General features: G+C 44.2%; 1 protein-coding gene and 1 non-coding gene across 2 annotated transcripts; one reads left to right on the top strand and one right to left on the bottom strand.

The window, feature by feature from the left end:
* Positions 1-454: 454 nt before the first annotated feature.
* On the top strand, positions 455-526 carry trnah-gug (transfer RNA histidin (anticodon GUG)). The gene has a single exon. It is a non-coding gene; the product is annotated as a tRNA-His (tRNA).
* Positions 527-14,948: 14,422 nt separating this feature from the next.
* LOC134343726 (probable G-protein coupled receptor 139) lies at positions 14,949-16,826 on the bottom strand. The gene is made up of 2 exons (XM_063042476.1): positions 16,733-16,826; positions 14,949-15,856 (listed from the first exon to the last, which is right to left on the bottom strand). Exons 1-2 carry the CDS (start codon positions 16,824-16,826, stop codon positions 14,949-14,951), a joined length of 1,002 nt encoding a protein of 333 aa, XP_062898546.1.
* Between the last annotated feature and the right edge of the window lie 5,232 nt (positions 16,827-22,058).

Below are 22,058 nucleotides of genomic sequence, written 5' to 3'. Positions count from 1 at the left end.
TACTTCTTTGGAATTGATATTATCCCTAATTACTCTTGTCAGCCACGGGTGCACTACCTTCCTTGATTTATTCTTTTGCCAAACTGGGTTGAACAATTGTTGTAGTTCATCCATGCAACCTTTAAATGCTTGCCATTGCATATCCACCGTCAATCCTTTAAGTGTCATTTGCCAGTCTATCTGAGCTAATTCACGTCTCATACCTTCGGGCCTGATGAAGGGTCTCTAGCCGAAACGTCGACTGTTTACTCTCTTCCATAGATTCTGCCTGGCCTACTGAGCTCCTCCAGCATTTTGGGTGCGTTGTTCGGTTTCTCCTGTCGCTTCTGCTGAATATTTCCAGTACTGTATGTTTGTGCTCGGTGGAAAAGCTGCAAAGGCAGTAACAGCCATTGACTGAGTCACACCGGTATCAAAGGTTAAGACAGCAGATTCGGAACCGCTGATGTGTGTGGCCGTGATCGTATAGTGGTTAGTACTCTGCGTTGTGGCCGCAGTAACCTCGGTTCGAATCCGAGTCACGGCAGGTGGACGTTTATACATTTAGGTTTCTGCAGCGCCTGCGAATTTCCAGCGCTCTTCTTTTTGCAAAATTTCCGTCCGTCGCTTCCGTCAGGAAGTTGTGTCTCCTCTATTACCCGACGTTTTTCCCTGGACACATTGCCGCTCGTACGATTACACCTGAAACTATTTGGTGAATTTTCAGCTGAAACGTCTCGATAGGTCTGCAAGCTCAGGCAGAGGAAAGATGCCATTTCCGCCAGCCGCTGTGTCTTTGAGTCGCCTGCCGCTGACTTGTTTTATTAAACGGCACCGTTCTGATGCGGCATTGATCCAGGACGCGCTTGTTAGCCAACTTATTTATTGTTTTATTTGGGGGGGGGGGGGGTGAGCGGATAAGTTAACACTGACTGATAAAGACATTTTGATACTCTTCGAAAATATAACTCATTTCCTTTCTCGCCATCACTGAATTAAAATGCTCAGACTTGAGACTGAAACCAAACTCAAATTGGGCTGGGCCCAAATAGTCACAAAGTGCAGGTCAAAGAGGCGTGCGTGATCAACGTACGGGGCCGATCCATGAAAGTTACTTCATTTATATTTGTATTTCAGAAGAAAGGAAATGAAATGATATTTATTTATCCATATGTCTCATCCTTTCTAAGTGAAGTTGCCCATAGTCCATCATGCTTAAGTTTGCTGAGGACACAATATCGTTAGCCGAATCAAAGATGGTAATGGAAAATCTGGCTGACTGGTGCTAAATCTTACTCAATGTCGGCAAGAATTGCGTGATTATTATTTACTTCAGCCAGGAGAAACGGTCTAAGAACCTGTCCTTATCCGATTATCAAAGGTGGAGATGGTAACTATCTTTAAATTCCTCTTGTCACGTGATCGGCAACAATAAATATAGAATTGAGTCAGGTTTTATAAACAAATAAACAATAACATATTTGTTAAACTCTGCTCAATATATAAAAAAATAAACAAACAAAAATCTTAACCTGAAGTAAACTGCTCTGCGGCCATTTTACAAACCGCCACTCAGTTCTAGTTCTTAAAGCGAGATATGCGGAAACAGTTCTTAAAGTGGTAAATTCAAAAACAGTTCTCAGAATGGTAAATTTGAAAGTCCAAGAGATTTATACAGTCAATTAGGAGAAACTTTCCTGAAGTAAAGAATTCCTCAAAGACACGACGTCATGACCAATCCCAGCCAGGACCTGCCTTGTCTGCAGGATTCACGACGACGGAAATAAAACGGTTTAAAGGCACTGACCTTTCCCTCTGGATATTAGATACTGCACAGCCTTTTCTGCTGCTTTTAGCAGAGGCTATCTCATGCAGATCACTCTTTCTTGAAGGAATTCAATAATGGTCAACCCCTTCAACCGTGGAACGACTCCTTCAGGTTCAGTCTTCACTCTCCAGTACTATTGAAAAGGGTACATCAACGAATCTAGCAACTATTGGTTAAACTGCCGGCCCAACGCGTTTGTACCTTACAATAGAACGTAAAACTCCAGAGAGGCGAAGATGGCGACGCGACAGCAGTGCCCGCGACCTCTCTGGTGAATGATATCCGTAATCTGTCAAGTAGGGTACCGTGCACAATTCTGATTTGATGGAGACAGACGGGAGAGTACTGAGGAACATCTGGAAAGAATTCTGAAATGCCCTTTTCGCTGCCGCTGCTACTGTATGGTAACCAGAATCTCCGGAGCAGAAAGCCCCGAATCCTCGGCTTTGCTTATTTCAGCGGCCGGGGCAAGGTCGAAGGAGATCGGCAGTGGATGGCTCTCGGGAGGCTGTATCGGATGTGCTGGTCGGAAGCTAGAAGTTTTCAGATGGATGGACTCAGTGTCAGCTGTGTCGGCTGCTTCCAAGTTATCGGCTACTTGACGGTGCCTGGAAATTTATGGCAGGGAATTTCTCCGTTTTGCCGCCTGCTATCGAGGACTCGGATGTCGATCGACTCGGGGACTTTGAGACTTCTTTTTACCCTGCCCATGGTTTGTTCTTCACCAAATTATGTTATTGCTTTTTTCTGCTGTAACTATAAGTTATAATTATGTGGTTCCGTCAGTGTTAGTCTTTGCTTTGTTCCGTTTTTCTGTGGTATCAATCTGGAGAAATATTGTATCTTTTCTTAATGCATGTATGCATTTATAAATGACAATAAAAGAGGACTGAGTGTTCTCATAATCTAAATCGAAATCAAAACTGCATCATAAGGCAAATATGCAGCGGAGAGGAGTATCTGGCTGACGTTCTAACTGGAAAACTAATTGCGTCACCAGGGGTCTACTCTTATATACCTGATGAGAAAATGTCATCACGTGACCTCACATTGGCGGGAAAATTACATCAGGTGACCTCCAAAAGACCGTTACATCATCCTCATAAGACAGTCACAAGATATCCATGAGGTATGTAACACTTCTCTCCAGAAAAAAAATCTTGTCTTTTTAGGAACAAAATGTGAACAATTAAATATATACCAAAAAAATACAAATGTATAAAATTTACAACATACACAATATACACAGTATCATCATACAGCACCATACAAACTAATACAAGAAGGTGTGTTAGAAATGTTAAAATATCACTCCATAAAAAATACATTGCACATTTATCATCTAGATAGACAATCAACGATCACATTATCTTTCCCTTTAATTTAAGTGATCAAAATATTATACTCCTGTAACATTAAACTCAAATTTAGTAATCTTCTATTTCTCCATTTCATCTTACTCAAAAGCACAAACGGATTATGATCGGTCTAAACTATGACTGGTTTCTGAGTAGTACCAATATACACATCAAAATGTTGTAAAGCCGAAAGGAGAGATAATAATTCATTTTCTATTATTGAATAATTTCTTTGATGGCTATTAAATTTCATAGAAAAGTAAGCTACCGTACGATCAATTTCATCACCGTCATCCCTTTGAAGTAACACTGCTCCTGCAGCTTCATCACTAGCATCCACAGCGAATAAAAATGGTTTTTCAAAGTCAGGAGATTTGAGCATAGGTTGACTAAGTAGCATAGTTTTCAATTTATCAAATGCTTCCTGACAAGACTCTGTCCAAACAAACTTTTCATTTTTCTTCAAGAGATTAGTTAATGGAAGAGCGATGATGGCAAAATTCTTACAAAATTTTCTGTAATATCCTACCATGCCCAAGTATCTTTTGAGAGTTTTCCTATCAGTTGGAGTGGGTACTTCTAAAATTGCCTGAACTTTTGCTTGAACAGGAGCTAATTTTCCTTGATCCACAACATAACCAAGGTAGGTTACCGTGGCATGACGAAATTCACTTTTAGCTAAGTTAATAGTTAAGTTTGCTTTTGGAAGTCTCTCAAGTACTTTCTGCACCGCAGTCATATGTGTTTTCCACGTATTATTTCCTGTAACTAAACCATCAATATAGGCATCTGTATCTTTTAACCCATGAATCACACTATTAATCATCCTTTGGAAAGTACCGGGTGCATTATTCATCGCAAATGGAAGAGCATTATATTCATATCACCAAGGTGGGGTTACAAATGCAGAAATCTCTCTACTTTTCTCCGTCAATGGAACATACCAATACCCTTTTAACAAATCAATCCCTGTAAGGAACTTTGCTTGTCCAACTTTATTCACACAATCATCTACCCTAGGAATTGGATATGCATCAGTTTTTGTCATAGAATTCACCTTCCTGTAATCTCTATAATACCTAATACTATTGTCTGGCTTAGGCACCATAATGCACGCTGAACTCCAATTCGAACTAGAAGGTCTAATAATATCATTCTCTAACATATACTTAATTTCTTGTTCAGCAAGTTCACATTTTCCCTATTCATCCGATATGGATATTGTTTTATGGGTTTTGCATCTCCAACATCTACATCATGTGAAGCTACAGTACATCTTCTAGGAGTGTCTGGAAACAAATCCCTATATTTAAAAATTAACCGTTTCATCTGCTCTCTCTGCTCTGGCTGTAAATGAGCTAATTTCCCATCAATACTTTCCAGAATTGTTGAGTTCGGTAACCTGGCAGAAATAACGTTGGAGTTAAAATGAGTTCCAGGTGAATCATCCATGAAGTTTTTATAAAGATCAGATTCATGGATATATGTACACCACAAAGATCAGACTCATTATTGACCACAACAGTCATAGTAGCAGCCTCTTCTCATAATGCGGTTATATCATATTTATATGACACAGCTATGTTGGCCTTCTTCGATCTGGGGTTTTTATCACGTAATCCGCATCATTTACTTTCGATTAAATCTCATAAGGACCATGAAAATAAGCTTGCAGTGGGTTCGTCTGCACCGGGTAAAGTACCAACACCTTATCTCCAGGCTTAAATGGCTTCATTCTAGCTTCCTTATCATAACAAGTTTTCATCTTCTCCTGAGCCAATTTTAAATTTTCCTTGGCCAAGCAACGAGACTTTATGTAATCTTTCTTTAAATTACAAAACATAATCCAACAAATTAGTGTGTACCTCTGTATTAGTCCACTGTTCTTTCAACAAGGCCAAACGTCTTCGAACTCTCTGCCCAAACTGAAATTCAAAAGGACTTAATCTTAATGAATCCTGTACTGCCTCCCTTACTGCAAAAAGTAGTGAATGTATTCCTTCATCCCAGTCCTTTTCATTTTCCACACAATACGTCCTAATCATAGGTTTGAGGGCAGAATGGATCTCTCCAAGACTCCTTATGATTCTGGATAATATGCAGATGAAATAATCTGTTTTACTCCCAGTTTATAAACTGTCTGCTGAAACAATCCAGACGTAAAATTACTACCTTGATCCGATTGTATTTCCTTAGGCAACCCAAAATAAGTAAAGAATTTGTTAAGAGCCTTTGTCACAGTTTTGCCTGTTATATTCCTCAGAGGTATTGCTTCTGGAAACCTAGATGCTGTACACATAATGGTCAACAAATACTGATGTCCAGTTTTAGTTTTTGGCAATGGACCTACACAGTCTACAATGATCTTTGAGAACCGCTCACCAAATGCTGGAATTGGTTGCAATGGGGCCACTGGAGTAACTTGGTTAGCTTTATCCACAATTTCACACGTATGGCACGTTCTGCAAAATGTCGCAACATTTTTTTCTTAAACTAAGCCTGTAAAAATGTTTAAAAACATTGTTCATAGTTTTCTTTACACTTAGATGACCACACAAAAGAATACTATGAGCCATAATTAAAATCCCGTTTCGATAAACTTTAGGAACTACTACCTGGTGTTTAACTTCCCATTCTTCACTGGCAAGAATTGTAGGTGATCTCCTCTTCCTTGTTAATATTCCCTTTTCAAAATAATATCCTACTGGCACTTATGTCAGACGAAGCATAACCGTGTTACAAACTGGTGGTCCCGGAGCGCAATTAACAGCAGTCGTTCGATTTTACCGAACCGCATCGCGACTACCGGTGCCCGTGGAGGAATTTACAACATTTTGGTCATCACTGTTCAGAGAAATTGGGGGTATAGGCCCCATGGTGAAACTTATATCAGCCGTTTACCTCGACCGAGCTGGATCGCAACTCCAGGTCCCTGGGCTAGTTTTAGACTAGACTATTCTAACTGTGGAGGAGTTTGAGGTTTTTACTCAGTAAAAAGCTAATCCCCGACCAGTACCCACATTGGAGAAGTACTGGAGAGATGGCCTCATTGAAACCTTTCACCTAACTTAGCCTAACTACCAAAGGAGGAAGGACAATTGGTCCTACAGCGGTGCTTAGAGCAGAGGAGTTATCTGCGGAGGTATCGTACTGGACCAACCGATGGAAAAACAACTGTACCACAAATACACTAAAACACGTAATTCTTTTCAAACCTTTATTCTTTACTCATGGCATGCTATGGGGAAAGTTACAGACCGATCTCCCACAAGAGCCACTGCGCCCGAATTACACAATTATGCACAATTTAAAACATTGATCAGGTAGCAGGAAATCTTACGATTTCAACTTTAGATAATATTGGATTCATTTCAGTCACATGCTAAGATACAATTAGATGTAAAATAATCATTGGTTATTTAGTTCTAATTATCTTAAACCGAAGCTAGCCCATCAATTCCTCATTCGGACCCTGCCCATTTTCTCCACATCATTCTAGCCCTTACACTATTCTTCCCATATTTAGATATACTTCGAGATGCTTCTGCAGGATCAGGGAGTTCCTTATATGAACCTTTGCCTATCTTTAGAGAATAATGACTAGTACGTCACCGGTTGCTGGGTAAAGTTTCCTTTTGACTGTCCAAAACAGTAAGGTAAGGCGCACACAAGGTGATTGATCATAAGTTAATCATTGTTCTTAGGCTATACCCCTATTTACCTATCCCTTCGCTCCATCACTCCTCCCTTTTATCATATCATGATAACGAATTAAATGGGGATCGAGCAGAGCGTCATCAGTCTTCCGTGAAAAGTCGGCAGCCAGCTTTTAGGTAGGTCACTGTCACACAGCAAGCAATAATCATAACAATGAGAATAATCAGCCCATGCAGTAAATAAGAACCCCATGATCCCCCCTGCAACCATCCTAACCAGCCATCCCACTTCCCCGAACCTTGCCTGAAATCATCCAATTGTTCCTTAATAGAATGAATGGCATGGGTCGCGTTGTATGATTCGTCAGGAACATGGGTGACCCATTTGTCTCCGACTATGGAGCATACCCCTCCCTGTTGGGCCAACTGATAATCCACAGCATACCTGGTCTGCTGCGCGTAGAGTCGCAACTCCACCAATTCTCAGTTAACAGCCTCCAGACCTTCCATCGTACTGTTTTCCAATGCCACCAGCCCACAAATGCGGTAGTTGCGGTTTTTCGCAGCTATGGTTCCTGCTGAACCCCCTAGAGAGAGAGTGCTCAGAAACTCTAGCCCAGAGAAAAGCCCAGAGTACCAGGATTCCTCCAGTCAGCACTGAATTCCTGACTCACGGCTCGAGTTGTCAGTCGCCGTCGAACGCGGGCAACCTGAGGGCAGGGAACAGAAAGTGGTTCAATCGTTCCTACTGCAAGGAGGTTAGGCAGAGTGGTGGTAGCTGTAGTATAGCTACGTTGAACAATAACACATACTCTCCCTTGGCCCGGTAACAGGTATTTCATAACTCACTATTTTATCATACTACAAGTGCTACTGTGGATATAGGGAGGAGTATTCAAAAGTCCCTGAACCTGCCGACACGTGAGTCCCAGTGCAATATCCACATACATGCTGAATTCTCTTAAAGAGGGGCAAGCATTGTTCGTGGATCCATTTGCAAGAGAATATTCCCTGGTCCGGACAATATTTCTTCAGGCAAGTTATCTCAGGGGGAACCCTGACAAGGACGCACCCCTCCCCTTTCTCCTGCAAAACGGAAGGGATAATCCCCGATGCCCTCGCCAGTAGTCTCACCACCCACTCTCTTCAGACACTTTTTTCTTATCCCCTTACACTCTGCCCCTGATTTATCCTCCACTATTAAGTCATGTTCCGCCCAATTTAGCCCTGATGGGTTAGCAACAAACACTGCTTCTACAGATTCTACCAAAGGATAAAATGCAGTAAGGTTACCATGTAGGCGCATACGATTCTTACAAAATAAATTGTCCTCCAGGCTTAATACCGTGGAGGTAGTTGTAACAGTGAAAAGTCCAATTTAGTCCACCTGCGGAGCCCATCGTTTGCATTCACTTAGATGTATCCAGCGGCTGTGCCCTCGAAACTTAAGGGCCGTTTGGGTTTGCAGTTATATCTAGAATGGCCCTTTCCACCGGGGTTCAAGCCTGGAACGCTCCCTGTCCCTGATCAGCACCGAATCTCCAATTTTCAATTCCGGCCACTCCATTCCCTGAGCTCCAGGCTCCTTAAGGGTATTCTGTACCTGGGAGTGAATAAACTTTAGAGAGGATGTTAGTTGGCGAAATCACTTCTGCAATTCGTCCCCCATGACATTTAGATCAATTTGGGTTGAAGGTTGCATGTCAGCGTCCCATGGGGTCTTCCCAGGACGCCCATAAGCAATTTCAGCTGCAGATACCCCTGTTGTGGAATGTGAGGTAATTCTCATATGGTATAAAGCCAGTGGAAGGACCTTCAGCCAACTCAGTCCGGTTTCAGAGATTATCTTAGACAGCTTGTTTTTCAGGGTGCCGTTGGCCCGTTCCACTATTCCTGCAGCATTCGGGTGGTAAGCGCAATGAAACTGCTGTTCGATACGCAGTACCTCACATAGCTCTTTATTTATATTTCCTACAAAGTGAGGGCCACTATCCGAACTTATTTGTCTGGGTACTCCGAATCTCGGTATAATTCTGTAAGTAACAACCTTACCACCGTAGAAGGTTTATTATTGGTGGTCGGAAAGGCTCATTCCATTTTCTAAACACATCTACAATCACTAAACAATGTTTATAACAGTGCACGCTCGGTAGTTCGATAATATCAAGCTGAATACATTCGAAAGGGCCACTTGGCAAGGGGGTTTTCCCTGCGGACACTTTACTCCCTTTCCCGCGTTTGTCTTTTGGCAAAGCAAACAGGCTTGTATTTTTGCTGCAGCACCTTCCGCCAGCCTGGTGTGTCACCATGTACGGAGCAAAATGTTATTCATTCCCCCCTTGCCAAGGTGGGTGTCCGTATGCAAGCAATCGAGCCACATAGGCAGAAATGCATCAGGATTACAAACTTGGCCAACTGTGGTATGCCAGAGGCCTGTAGACACAAAATGCGCACATCCGTGTGTCTTCCAAAGTTGTTTTTCTGAATTAGGGGCGTCACCCTGTAGTTTTTGAACTGTAGCCCTGTCTGGAGTGCCCGGTGCTCGTGGTGTTTTAGTCAGGGTGAAGGCCAATCGCTCTGCAGGATAAAACTATAGCAGTTGCCTCCTGTGCAGCCTGCTTGGCAGCCAAATCGGCTATGATATTTCCTTCAGTCACTGCAGATTCGTCTTCTAGATGAGCCGAACATTTAATAATGGCTAATTTTTTGGGGAGGAGTATGGTCTGAAGGAGGTACCTTACATACATGGCATTCTGAATGGGGGTTCCGGAGGAGGTGAGGAAATGGTTCCGTAGCAGACAGTCATGAGGAGGCTCAGTCAACTCAACAGGTGCCGTCTCTGAAAATGTAGCAGGAAATGTAGCAGGGTTGACGGTATCACAGTAGGCAAAGGTGAGGAATGGGTTATTAAGTAATGCTATTTCGTAACGGCTTATTCTGGCCTGAGTAAGGTGTTGGGTTTGGTGAGTGGTCAGCAGGGCTACAATGGTATGGGACGAATACACGGTAACTGGCTGTTGGAAGGTAATGTTGGAAGCAGCCGTAACTAGCGAGTAAATGGCCGGGAGCATCTGCGAACAGGGGGGTAATCCCTGCGCCAGGGGATCTAAATTAGTAGAATAATAGGCAACAGGCCCGCGTCTATCCCCATGAATCTAAGTCAGCACTGCAGTGGCGCAATCATCTAAAACAATCACAAAAAGCTGGAACGCACGGTCATAGAGCGGGCGGTCGAGAACAGGTGCTCTCGACAGGGATTTCGTCAATTCCTCAAAAGCGTCCTTCTGTTGCTCAGTTAGCTTTAGGGGCCGCTTAAGCGTACTGGAAGCCAGATGTGTCATGGTGCGGTCCGCGAAGTCCGCATTCCGGTGCACGGTCCGGTCCATGGATTCAGGACTCCAGGTCTTCCAGCTGTCCCTTGTTTGACTAAATCAAAGGCACCTGATTCCCATCTTTGTGCTTTCAATATAACTAGCCTTGGGGTTGAATGTGGGCTGCTGGCTTGGCTCATCAGTCCCCCTTGGAGCACCCTGCTGATGTAAAGCTAATGAAACCAATTGTAATCTCCAGGACTGTTTGAAGGATCACAGCTTCATTGAGCCTTGTTGCCACTTATTAGAGTAGTCTTTTGGGTATGGATTCGGCTGTTTCCCGGGCCAGCTGAGTGGCTGCCAGCCACTCCGAACTATGTAGGGATCTGGCTGTTTTTGTAGCCAGTTGAGGTTGCTGGCCGAACTGAGACTTGGAGCTACCCCGGAGCAGAGAGGGAACTCTCTGTTGTTCTTTCGTGTTTGTTTCTTCTTGTCCTCGCCCCCGTGGGGTAAGTCAGGCCATCCTGCCGTTGCCCTGCGGGGGAACATGTCTTGTCTTGTCTTTGCCTCTGTTGGGTAAGTCTGGTCGTCCTGCCGTTACCAAACAGATGGTCCTGTCTCACCTTGGTGTAGAGATGAAGTTGCGTCCCAGCTTGTCGTAAGATAAGTCCCGGCTCTACGTCTACGTTCTGTAGTGGCTCATGTTAGTGTTGTGTTAAAGATGAGTCCTGGCTTCTCGAAGGATAAGTCCCAGCTCTATGTTGATGTCCAGTTCCCAGTCTGTCTCTCAACTCCAGTCTCTGAGTTATCAGCTTCCGCATTTCAAGACAAAGATCCCTTAGCCAAGTTTCAAGAGCCCGAGCCTCGACCATTTCCCAGCCAAGCTCCAAGAACCCAAGCCTCGAGGATCCCAAACCAAACTCAAGACCCAAGACCCCAAGCTTTGAGGATCCCAAGCCAAGCTCAAGACTGAAGGCCCCAAGCTTTGAGGATCCCAAGCCAAGCTCAAAACCGAAGACCCCAAGTCTCGAGGATCGCAAGCCAAGCTCAAGATCCAAGACTCCAAGCCTCAGGGATCCCAAGTCAAGCTCCAAGAGCCCAAGCCTCGAGGATCCCTAGTCAAGCTGAAGACCCAAGACCCCAGCCTGCAGCCAAGCTCGACCCAAGAACCCAAGCCTCAAGAATCCCAAGCCAATCTCAAGACCCAAGACCACAAGCCGCGAGGATCCCAAGCCAAGCTCAAGACCCAAGACCCCATCCTCAAGCCATGTCATGTCCTTACCTGGTTCTGACGTCCGAACTAAGGCAAAGCCCAGTTTCTGCATCCGTGACCAGTCTCGGGCTCGGAGTCCGAGCCTTGTCTTGTATCCAAGCTCAGGCCTTTAGACCCCAGCCAAGTCCTGACCTGAAGCCATGTCATGTCCTTGCCTGGTTCCGGGGTCCGAGCCCGAGGCAAGACCCAGGTTCTGGGTCCTTGTCCAGTCTCGGGCTCGGAGTCCAAGCCTTCTCTCCTAGTCCATGGTTCCTAGTCCTAGTCCCGCTTTCCCGAGCCCAACTCTGCGTTCTTGTCTCTGCTCCTTGTCTGAACCCTGTCACGTCCCTGCTCTTGTCAAGTCCTGTTCCTTGTACTTGTGTCTGTGTCTTGCACTTGGGTCCGTTTCCAGCACCCCATGTGACAAGAGGACTCAAACCTTTTCTATACAGAGCAACAATGGGAATCCACTGTCTGCAAAGTTTACCAGACCAAGGAAAGCATGCATGGCCTTCGGCGTAGTTGGCAGTGGGGTCGCAAGCATCATGGTTACCCTTTCTTGGGTGAGCAGCCTTTCGCTTGCACTCAAAATCGTTCCCAGAAATCTCACTTGCCTTTGGGCTCTCTTTACTTTTGGGGGCGGGATCACGTATCTTCATGAATGCAGGGCATTCAGAACCTTATTGGTGTCCTGCACGTTTGAGATTTCTGTCGGGCTTGCCAGTAGGAGGTCATCTACCTACTCTATTACCATAGAGCCCCCGGGAAATTGTAAATCTCTAAACTGCCTCTGTAATATCTGCGAGAAAATGGTGGAGAAGTGCACAAATCCTTGGGGTAACCTAGTCCAAGTGTAATGCTGATCTTGAAAGGTAAATGCAAAAAGTTACTGCGACTCAGAAGCAAGTGGTATTGCAAAAACCGCATGCTGCAAATCTACTATAGTAAAAACTTGGGAGTCCGTTGGAATGTTACTTAAAATCGTAGCGGGATTAGGGACGACCAGATGTATAGGCTGCACAATTTCATGCTTTACTCTGGTTGGCTTGGAATCCCTGCCGTGACTCCAAAAATGCTCAACTGCGCTATCCATAGCCTGCTTGTTCCTATCGGGCCAGTCTATATCAGTTCTAATAGCCTTGAACACTTCCTCGGGGAGACACTGCAATATCATCGAATTAAACTGGGGCGAAATATTGCCGGCATTGTAAGCGGCATCACCAACGTAGGTTGCATAAACGGAGCAGGAGCGTTCCCAAAAATCCCGCCTGTGGGAGACCTTAGAGGACCTTAACGATGTCTACGGGGCGCTACAAAGCCTTCTTTAGAGCCTTCTTTATTTTAATCACTTGTTCTGCGGGCGGGGTTGCGGTGGAAAAGGAGTCCTAATTGGCATGATCCTCTGTAGCTTCTTTCCATTTCTCCTGTTCACAGGTCGCAAGAGCCATGCAACACAAGCTAAAAAGATCCTGGGGAGTCACCTGAAAAATTTGGATTGTACCAATCATATACTGTAATCAAATAATCCCTCGGGATCATTTTTTCTGTTCGGGGCCTGATTCATGATCATACACATTTCTTAGGGCTTCCGAGGAGTATAAACCTACACAGTAGCCGCCTGGCCTGGCTGTCCTACCCTAGGATTGGGAAAGGTCTTGTCCGGAAATTGCCCTGGGATCCCTCTCCCACTGGGTCTCGGGTGTTCGGAATCATCATTTTCAATACCAGCGTCATAATCAGTATCCGTCTCAGGGTCTATCAGGGGGCAAACTCCCACCAAAAGGTTTCGTCGTCTACTAGTCTGGCGCCTATTACTCCCCCGTCGCCGAAGTTGTCCCCTGGTTCGGGAGGCTATTGGCTTGGGGACGGTGCATTCGGTGGTGCCTGGGGTTGGGCAGCAGTAACGTTATCTGGGGCTGGCAGCGCCGTGGGTTGGGGTCGAATGCGGGTAACCGGGATGTGCCTTACCGTCTCCTCTTCCTCAGTCTCATTTTTATTAAAGAGCATTTATCTAAATCCCAGGTCCCACCCAGAGGCCAAATTTCACTCCCCAATTACTTAGTTTGCCATGCTGATAACCTTCGGTAATCATTCTCTCTCGCTCTGGGTCATCCTTACAAAGTTTAAACAATGGCACGTTATTAACTGACTTATCTAATGTTTGCCCCATGCTTCCTAATCGGGTGGGTCAGCCGCCTCCTTTTCTCACTCCCACTTCAGGGTCCTGACCTTCCTGTTGGGGGATTTCCCCTCTAAACAACCGGTCTAAGGCAGGGTGTTGAGACAGGAAAATTTTCACAAGCATACCCCCAAAACGTATTTACAGCATCCGGATAGATTGCAGAGGAGAGCCTCTTCCCCTGTGTTTGGCCAAACGTCTGCTCTGCCCTGTACTAATCAATTTACCAGTTTCAAAATGTAATAGGCTAATACCGCTAACCAGCTGTCCGATTTGCTGTATCACACTCAAAGAAAATGTAATAGATCACTACCAATGATCTGCTGCCCAATTTGTTAGCACCGGCAGGCTTTAATACTCACAATACTTCGTCGGGGACCGTAACCCCTTACCTTAACTTATACTTCGTCGGGGACTCTAACTTCTCTTTTAGCCTGTGGTACTCGGACGTTCCTCAACTCAGGTTTCGAAAGGAGTCCATAGAGGATATATGCCAGACGAGGGGATCATCAAGGTGGGCAATTAATGACAGAGGTCAAGGTAAATCTTACCTTGCGGGCCTATCTGTCTCAGGTCACCGCCACCGAATCGACCGATGACACCGCCTCACGAGACCCTCATCTTGGACTCTTGGACGCCTCGCCAAATTGTCGTACTGGACCGACCGATGTAAAAACAACAGTACCACAAATACGCTAACACACGTAATTCTTTTCAAACCTTTATTCTTTACTCATAGCACGCTATGGGGGAAGGTACAGACTGATCTCCCACAAGAGCCAGTTCAGACACTGCCCCTGAATTACACAATTCTCCACAATTTATAACATTGATCAGGTAGCAGGAAATCTTACGATTCCAAGTTTAGTTAATATTAGAATCATTTCAATCGCGTGCTAAGATACAATTAGATGTAAAATAATCTTTAGTTAGTTATAATTATTTTAAGCCAAAGCTAGCCCATAAATTCCCCTTTTTCCAGAACATTCTAGCCCTGACACTATTCTTCCCATATTTAGCTATACCTTGAGATGCTTCTGCAAGATCATATAGTTCCTTATTGAACCTTTGCCTATCTTCAGAGAATAATGACTAGTACGTCACCGGTTGCTGGGTAAAGTTTCTTTTTGACTGTTCAAAACAGTGAGCTAAGGCGCACACAAGGTGATTGGTCATAAGTTAATCATTGCTCTTAGTCTATACCCCTATTTACCTATCCCTGCACTCCATCAGAGGGAGATGGAGCTTTTGGGAAAATATGACAGGAATCTCTGTGATGCGTCTACTGTCCCAGGACGCACACTTGATGGGACAAACTGGCCGGGAATAAAACCTTGATCAGGCGATAAATGTGAGGAGAAACCCCGGCTGCCTCTGGGTTGTACTCAGGGCCCGGAATTACTAACAAATGGAAGCACTGAGATAACCGCAAATTTCACCGCGCTCCTCACCTCCTCCCGGAACTTGGATTGAGTAACCGCGTAAATAAACGTATTGGTGCAGCAGCTGAAATTTCTGAGCAAGTACCCGACATCGCTGAAGATGATTTCTGAAACATTCCGACCGGCTCCTGTTCCCGTGACCTGATAATAGACGAATTCTAAAACCAACGTCAGCCACAGGAGGATGAAACTGCCTGAGATGGTGAAAAGTAGAATCACGGACTTCGTCCTGTTCTTCAGTTCCGGGTCACATTGGTTCGCCCCTTTGCTCGGCCCCAACAAACCCTTCCGGACTATATTGGCCACTAAAATGTGCTTGACTGTCAGAGCGTTGAGCAGCAGAATCACAGCGAAAGGGAGCAGCGGTGTTAAAATGGCATCAGACCAGTCATATCCCACCCACCCAGGGTCAGTGAAATAACTGTGCATCAGTACGCAGAAAAACGGCATCTTGTCAATGATTTCTCTGGGTTCCCGCGTGAAGTACCGTGGAACGTTTTTTAGGAAAAACAGAATGCCTGTTGCTGTTAGAACCACAGCCGCAGTTTTCCCGGTGCAATATTTTGTTTTCAGCTTCGGGCAGCAAATAGCGACAAAGCGATCAAAGGTGAAAGCGACTGTGAACCAGACAGAACAGTCGGTGGCGGTGAACCTCAGCACCGCAATGACGCTGCAAACAGGGGTGATGTCTAGGAAACTGATTGGAAAATAATGATAACTGATCTGAAACAAAATTACCTCAGTGACAATGACCAGTAGATCCGCCGCTGCCATGGCTACTAGGTAGCGTGCGGTGCAGTTGGAGAGGCCGCACGTTCCTCGGGACAGGATCACAATCGCCAATAAATTCACTGGAGAGAGAGCAGAGAACGAACATGGAACATTACTTAACATATTCCTTGTGTTTCAGGACGGACTCAGCGAACATCAAGACTGTTCGAAGTAACAAGCGCAGATAGAGAGGTCCATCTGTGTCCAGCCAGTCGACTTCTGGGGAGAAGAGATAAAATAATGGAGATTAAACGGCAAGTGGAATCCAGCCGCCGTCCGCTACCACAGAGAGCCCCTTCAATAATTATCCTGCTTCTTCTCTCCGACGGAGCCAGCGTCACAGACGTGCTGTGACCTGCCGTGTTTAAGCAAGAACTGGAAACTCATCATCTGATGGTGCCGAGCAGTGCTTCATGAATAAGCAGGGAGAACATAGAGTGCATTGTTTAATAGATTAAGTCCTCTGTGAGTTCAGTTTGATAATAACACACGGCAACGGATTGCTGGTTCATATGTTTGTGCCCAATTATTGATGAACGGAGTGGAGGAATCCGAGGGTGACGGACTCCAGCCTGACCCGACAGTGAAACATGGAAACAGGTCCAGGTGTTCACTTAGATCAATAACTGAGAAACAGTGAACGTCACAATTTAAATTCCCCCCCCCCATTCACAGCGTACCGGAGAGCTGCCTGGACCAAGCCCGAGTACAACACTGGGCAAGGTGCCAATAAAGTCCAAAACAAAATGCAAAGCATCCCTTGCGACAGAGGGAAAACAGAACTTTCGTTTCGATTTTCGGAAACTGAGCAATATCAGAATGTTAAGTTACCAGGATCAATGCCGGTTGTACATTTGTACAACTATGGTCAATTTGGAATCTTGCAACATGATCCTAAAGAGTCCATACCGGTTAACAAACCGAGACACGAAGCCAGAATTGCTCTGCTCACTCACCAAGAACTCCAATGGCGGCAATAATCACGTAAAATATTTTCTCCACTCTGTAGTACTTATCCAGCATTTGCTCTGCCCCGCTCTGTGCCTCCATGTGCTACAGGTGTTTTCGCGGAATAAGATGTTGAGGCAGACCAGCCCCGGACCTTTAAGCTATTTAACGATTCCCAATGGGAACAGCTAAAACTAAAAAATTAAAATATTTACTCACCGATTACGTCAGTGAAGTGAAGTGTAATCTGTCACAGATATGAGTAATTCAGCGAATTAATTGATGAGCTGCAAGAAATGGGGTCGGTACAGAGGGATGTAAAATGGAAGCGGCACTTCTTCCAGTACAGGATATTGAATCAAACACAAGCAGACACAACGCTCCACCTCATGCGCTGTGATAGTTGATCATCAACCTTTTCTCCCACGGCAAGACAATCCCAAGTGCCAGTGCTGCCACGCGGCGCCTGTCTTTCTAGTTTGAAGACGGATTGTGCAATCTTTTCCATAGATTGAAAAATAAGTTTAATAGGTAGTTTGAGAATAAAATGGCCGGTGCACTCTGATTTTCCACTTATTAAGATAACGGCACATCTGATTGTAACCTTACCCCACTCCGGATGAACTTTATATGAAATATAAGTCTCACTGTACTCCCCGATGTCCACATGTTTGTCGAAATTCTTAATACACTTTCTGATCATATCTGCTTTCAGAATAGTGGTTCAATATACTGATCACTGTCTGGTAATTTTGAGGCTTTAGCTTTTCGAGGCTTCCGTGCAAAGAGGCTTTTGACAGAGAAACCGAAGCAAAGAAAAACTCAAGGACAAGTTGTTGTTGTTTTTTTTTTAATGAACGCAGCAGGCCAGGCAGCATCTCTGGGAAGAGGTACAGTCGACGTTTCAGGCCAAGACCCTTCGTCAGGACTGTTTGCTTCAATTTCCAGCATCTGCAGAATTCCTGTTGTTTGTTGTTTTTTTCGTTCTCGTCTTTATATCTGCTCAGGTATGACGTTGAGATATCAGTTGAATGCTCCTCTGCTGGATTGCGGGAAGGCAGGGAGACCTCCAGTGTCCTGATGACTACCACTGTGAGAAGTGCATCCAGCTGCAGCTTCTTACAATCCACATTAAGGAGTTGGAACAGGATCTGAAGCTTGAGGAAATAGGAAGTCTACGGAAGGGCTTACACAAATTAAATGAATGGTCAAATAAGTGGCAGATGGAAAACACAGTCGGAAAGTGCCTGGTCATACACTGTAGTATAAGAAACGAAAGGGTTGGCTATTTTCTAAATGGACAGAAAATGCAAACTTCCGAGGCGCAAAGGGATTTGGGAGTCCCTGTGCAGGATTACGTAAACGTTAATTTGCAGGTTGAGTCTGCGGTGAGGAAGGCAAATGCAATGTTAGCACTCATTTTTGGAGGACTACAATATAAAGCAAAGTTGTATTGTTGAGACTTAATAAAGCACTGGACTCTAAGACCAGACGACACGGCGTGAAAATAGAGGGGCGTCCTTTTAGAACGGAAATGAGGAGAATTTCTTTAGCCAGAGAGTGCTGAATCTGTGGAATTCTTTGCCACAGACAACTGTGGGGATCAAGTCCTTATGTATATTTAAGGCAGAGATTGATAGATTCTTGATTGGCCAGGTCAGGTAAGAATATGGGGAAAGCAGGAGATTCGGGCTGACAGCAAAATTGGATCAGCCTAAATCTGCTCCTATACGTAGTTTTATGGTTCTATATTCCCGATAGAAGGGTGACCAATATCAAACTCGCATTCCAAGTACTCCTATCCAGTTTGATAATGCTGCAACTAGAAGATGGTGATCAAATTTTTAGTCTCTGCAGTCATTGTCTGCACAGGCCCTCTGAGGTCGTCCAGCAGCTGCTGTTTTTCACCACGGTCATCCTGGTTTTTCCCAGCCAGAGACATCTCACTACCCCCCGTCCCCCCAACCTCAACAGGTACACAAAATTGTTTTGTCACCCTTTCAGTTCTGAAAATGTGCTTCTTGCACGAGGCTTAGAATCTGTTTCTCCTGTCGTAGCAGCAATTGATCAGCTGAGTATTTGTAGGACTTCATGCATGAATCTCTGCGGAAACGCCGTAAGGCATTGACGGCCATTGATTAAGTCACACCGGTATCAGAGGTTTTGTCAGCAGAAACCGCACAGCTGAAGTGTGTAGCCGTGATCGTATAGTGGTTAGTACTTTGCGTTGTGGTCGCAGCAACCTCGGTTCGAATCAGAGTCACGGCAGATTTAGCGGCCTTCTTTTATTGAATTTCCTTCTTTCGCCTCCCCCAGAATGTTATATCTCCTCTGTCAACAGTAGCTCTCTCTTGAACACGTTGTTACTCGCCCAAATGCACGTGGAACCAGTCGGTTCATTTGGACCCGAAAGTTCTCGAGAAGATAGCAAGCTGGCAGAATAAGCGGGCAGTGATCAACACCCGATATCGCAAAATACAAAGGGAGAAAGAGTCGCATTGCCACAGCAACAGCGGATAATCTCCACTCTTTGGTCTTGGCATTGCCGGAGGTGAGCTGCCATTTCCTGCACCTAGTGCGGCTATGAGTCGACTGCCATTGACTCCTTTCATTAAACGCATCAGTGCTACTGCAACACTGGCTGAGGACACGCTACTTCGCTGGCACGCTTGCTTAATGCTATATGGGGGACCAGGCATCACTGACTGATAAAACTTTATTCATTCACTTCCAAATCGCAATCCATTACCGATGTGAAGTGATCAGACTTGCGGACGGAAAAGCAGCTCAGATTTGTCGGGGTCAATAGAGCATCGGTGTGGATGACAAAGAGCTGTGTAAGATCAAAGATCGGGGCCGAACCAGTAAAAGAATTAGACTTATAATTGCAGTTTGGAGTTAAAGGATATACAATAATAACTCGTTTGTTGAAAACACTGCTGCCGTTAACCGAATAAAAAGTGGTGTTATATCAGCCTGTTGGTGGGAGATTGCAAATCTAGCTGAACGGTGCCACAAGAACAAAACTCTCACTAAATATAGGCAAGACTAAAGACTTCAGGAGTTACTCTTTATTGACTTCAGGAGGAGGGGCAGTCGATGACCCAGTCCCGATCGGGGGATCAAAGCAATTCCTCAGTATTACCATTTCAGATGCTCTGTCCTGAGACCAACACGTAGGAGCCTTTCAATAAAAGCACGGCACCGCCTCTGCTTTAAAATTTGCCGAGATTGGGCATGTTATCCAAAACTTTGATAAACTTCTATAGATGTGTAGTGGAGAGTTTATTGACTGGTATATCACGGTCTGGTATGGAAAGACCAGTGCCACTGAACGGAGAGTCCTGCAAAAAGTAGCGGATACATCGCAGTCCATCACAGGTAAAGAACTTCCCACAATTGAGCACATCCACACGGAGAGATATCGCGGGAGAAGAGCATCACATCATCAAAGATCCACCACACAGGCCTGCTCTGTTCTCACTGCTACCTTCATGAAGAGGGTCCAGGAGTCTCAGCATCCACCCCACCAGGTTCAGGAATTGTCATACCCCCTACATCATCGGACACTGGCGTTCAGTCGCCCCAACACTGGACTATTCCCACAGCTTATGAGTCACTTTAAGAACACTTCATCTCATGTCCTTAAGGCTTGTTGCATGTGTTTATCTATCCTGTTCATGTTTCAAGGTCTTTCAATTTCTTTCTTCAATACAGTGTATTGTTGTTATGTTTTACTTATTGTTTTCTGTATGTAATGTGCTCTTAAAATGGCTATATCTATTCAGAAAGTTTTCCCTGCTTGATTATCTTGTACTATTACATCTGGATAGTTATTGATTGTCCTACCTGTAATGATTGATCGGACATAGTTTAATTTGTTGTACTCTGACTCTAAAACTGGAAGAATTTTGTATCTAGAGTAAGGTATTGTGCATTTTATGAGTTTGCATTTTTAACCAAGATCTTGGTGAATAATTTTTGCCATTTGGTTCTGCTTGTCTAAGCAATCAGATTGAGCAAAACCTGTGCAGGATCCTCTAATATGTGAGATTGTTTCTTGTTTCTCGTTGCATTTTCTGCATTTATCGCCTTGAATTTGTTGGGTTGTTTTTAATTATATATCTTAAATATTGTATTTTAGTCCTGAATTGTCACAAGGAATCCTTCTGTTTCTGCTTTAGTTCTCCAACTCTAAGACGGGCATTCGACGCTTCCTTGTCGAAATCTAGCCCACTAACGTCGTAGGAATATCTGTCATTAAGGGTTATTCTCTTTGATTGGTTAACCTTACCTTCTGTAGTGATAATTGCTTCATTTTTCTGGGCAGTGCTTCTTTTAAGTCAATTGGTCTGTACTTCTTATCAGAATTGCATATGCTCGCGTAGAGTGCTAAATCTTGTGTTCGTTGATGAAAATATACCCTTTGAAGCTTCATCACACTGTTGTGTAAATTTTCCGTGTCTTGTTATCCCTCTTTCTCCTTCAGGCCTAGGCACTGTTAATCTAACTGAATCTGTCAGTTCAGTTCTTATATTTCTTTGTAAATTATCCAGATCAATATCTTATGTTAGCTTCAAAGCAATAAATGATGCCCAAAAGGCGTTAATATTGGTATAGCAAAAACGTTTATTGTCTTCGTTTTATTTTTATTGTTGAACTCTATTTGGCCGAATTTCCGATGTCTTGAAGTAAACTCTACCGATTGTTTTCCCTTTATCGCATTGTAATCAATTTTCTTTGCTTCTTAATATCCCAGATATGTTCATATTCATTCATCGATTGTATTGTATCCAGCTGATCTGTATTATGTTCTGCTAGTTTTATTGGGACTTTCTTTAGGTTCAATATCCTGCAATAATTGAGTGCAAAGATCCTGTTGATATCTATAGAAAATAGTTGTATTTGAATTAATCGCTTCAGCTTTACTGATGAAGCAGGGTACAATTTCAAATTGGTCATGCATAGAAGTTGAGTGAAGGTATAATTTGTTTGATTGTCGCTGATTTGATATCTTATTTTCGAATGATTCAGTAAAGTTGCGGATTTAAATGTAGCCAAAACGATACGGGGCTTCGACAGTCGCCCTGGAAATTGTATCGGTTTATTTTAATAATGGTGGTTATTCTTTTTTGACTGTTAATAGAGGGTGTGATTATCATAGTTGAAGGCGTAGGACTCTGACTCTATAACTTGGTCAGGCGTGCATTTATAGTAAGGTATGATATCTTTTATGAGTTCGTAATTTTAAAGCAAGATATTGAGGAATGATATTTGCCACTTAACCGTGTCTGCGCAAGTAATCATGTTAGGTTAAGCTGCTGCAGGATATTG

This window comes from Mobula hypostoma, chromosome 3 (assembly GCF_963921235.1).
Source record: "Mobula hypostoma chromosome 3, sMobHyp1.1, whole genome shotgun sequence".
Taxonomy (NCBI): Eukaryota; Metazoa; Chordata; class Chondrichthyes; order Myliobatiformes; family Myliobatidae; genus Mobula; species Mobula hypostoma.
This window is presented reverse-complemented; position numbering and strand designations above follow the sequence as displayed.

Bases quoted from the DNA above. Each gene is read 5' to 3' on its own strand.
- LOC134343726 (XM_063042476.1), bottom strand. From the start codon at position 16,826: ATGGAGGCACAGAGCGGGGCAGAGCAAATGCTGGATAAGTACTACAGA. The intron at 15,857-16,732 runs GTGAGTGAGCAG...CTCTCTCTCCAG, and splicing joins TGCCGCCATTGGAGTTCTTG to TGAATTTATTGGCGATTGTG.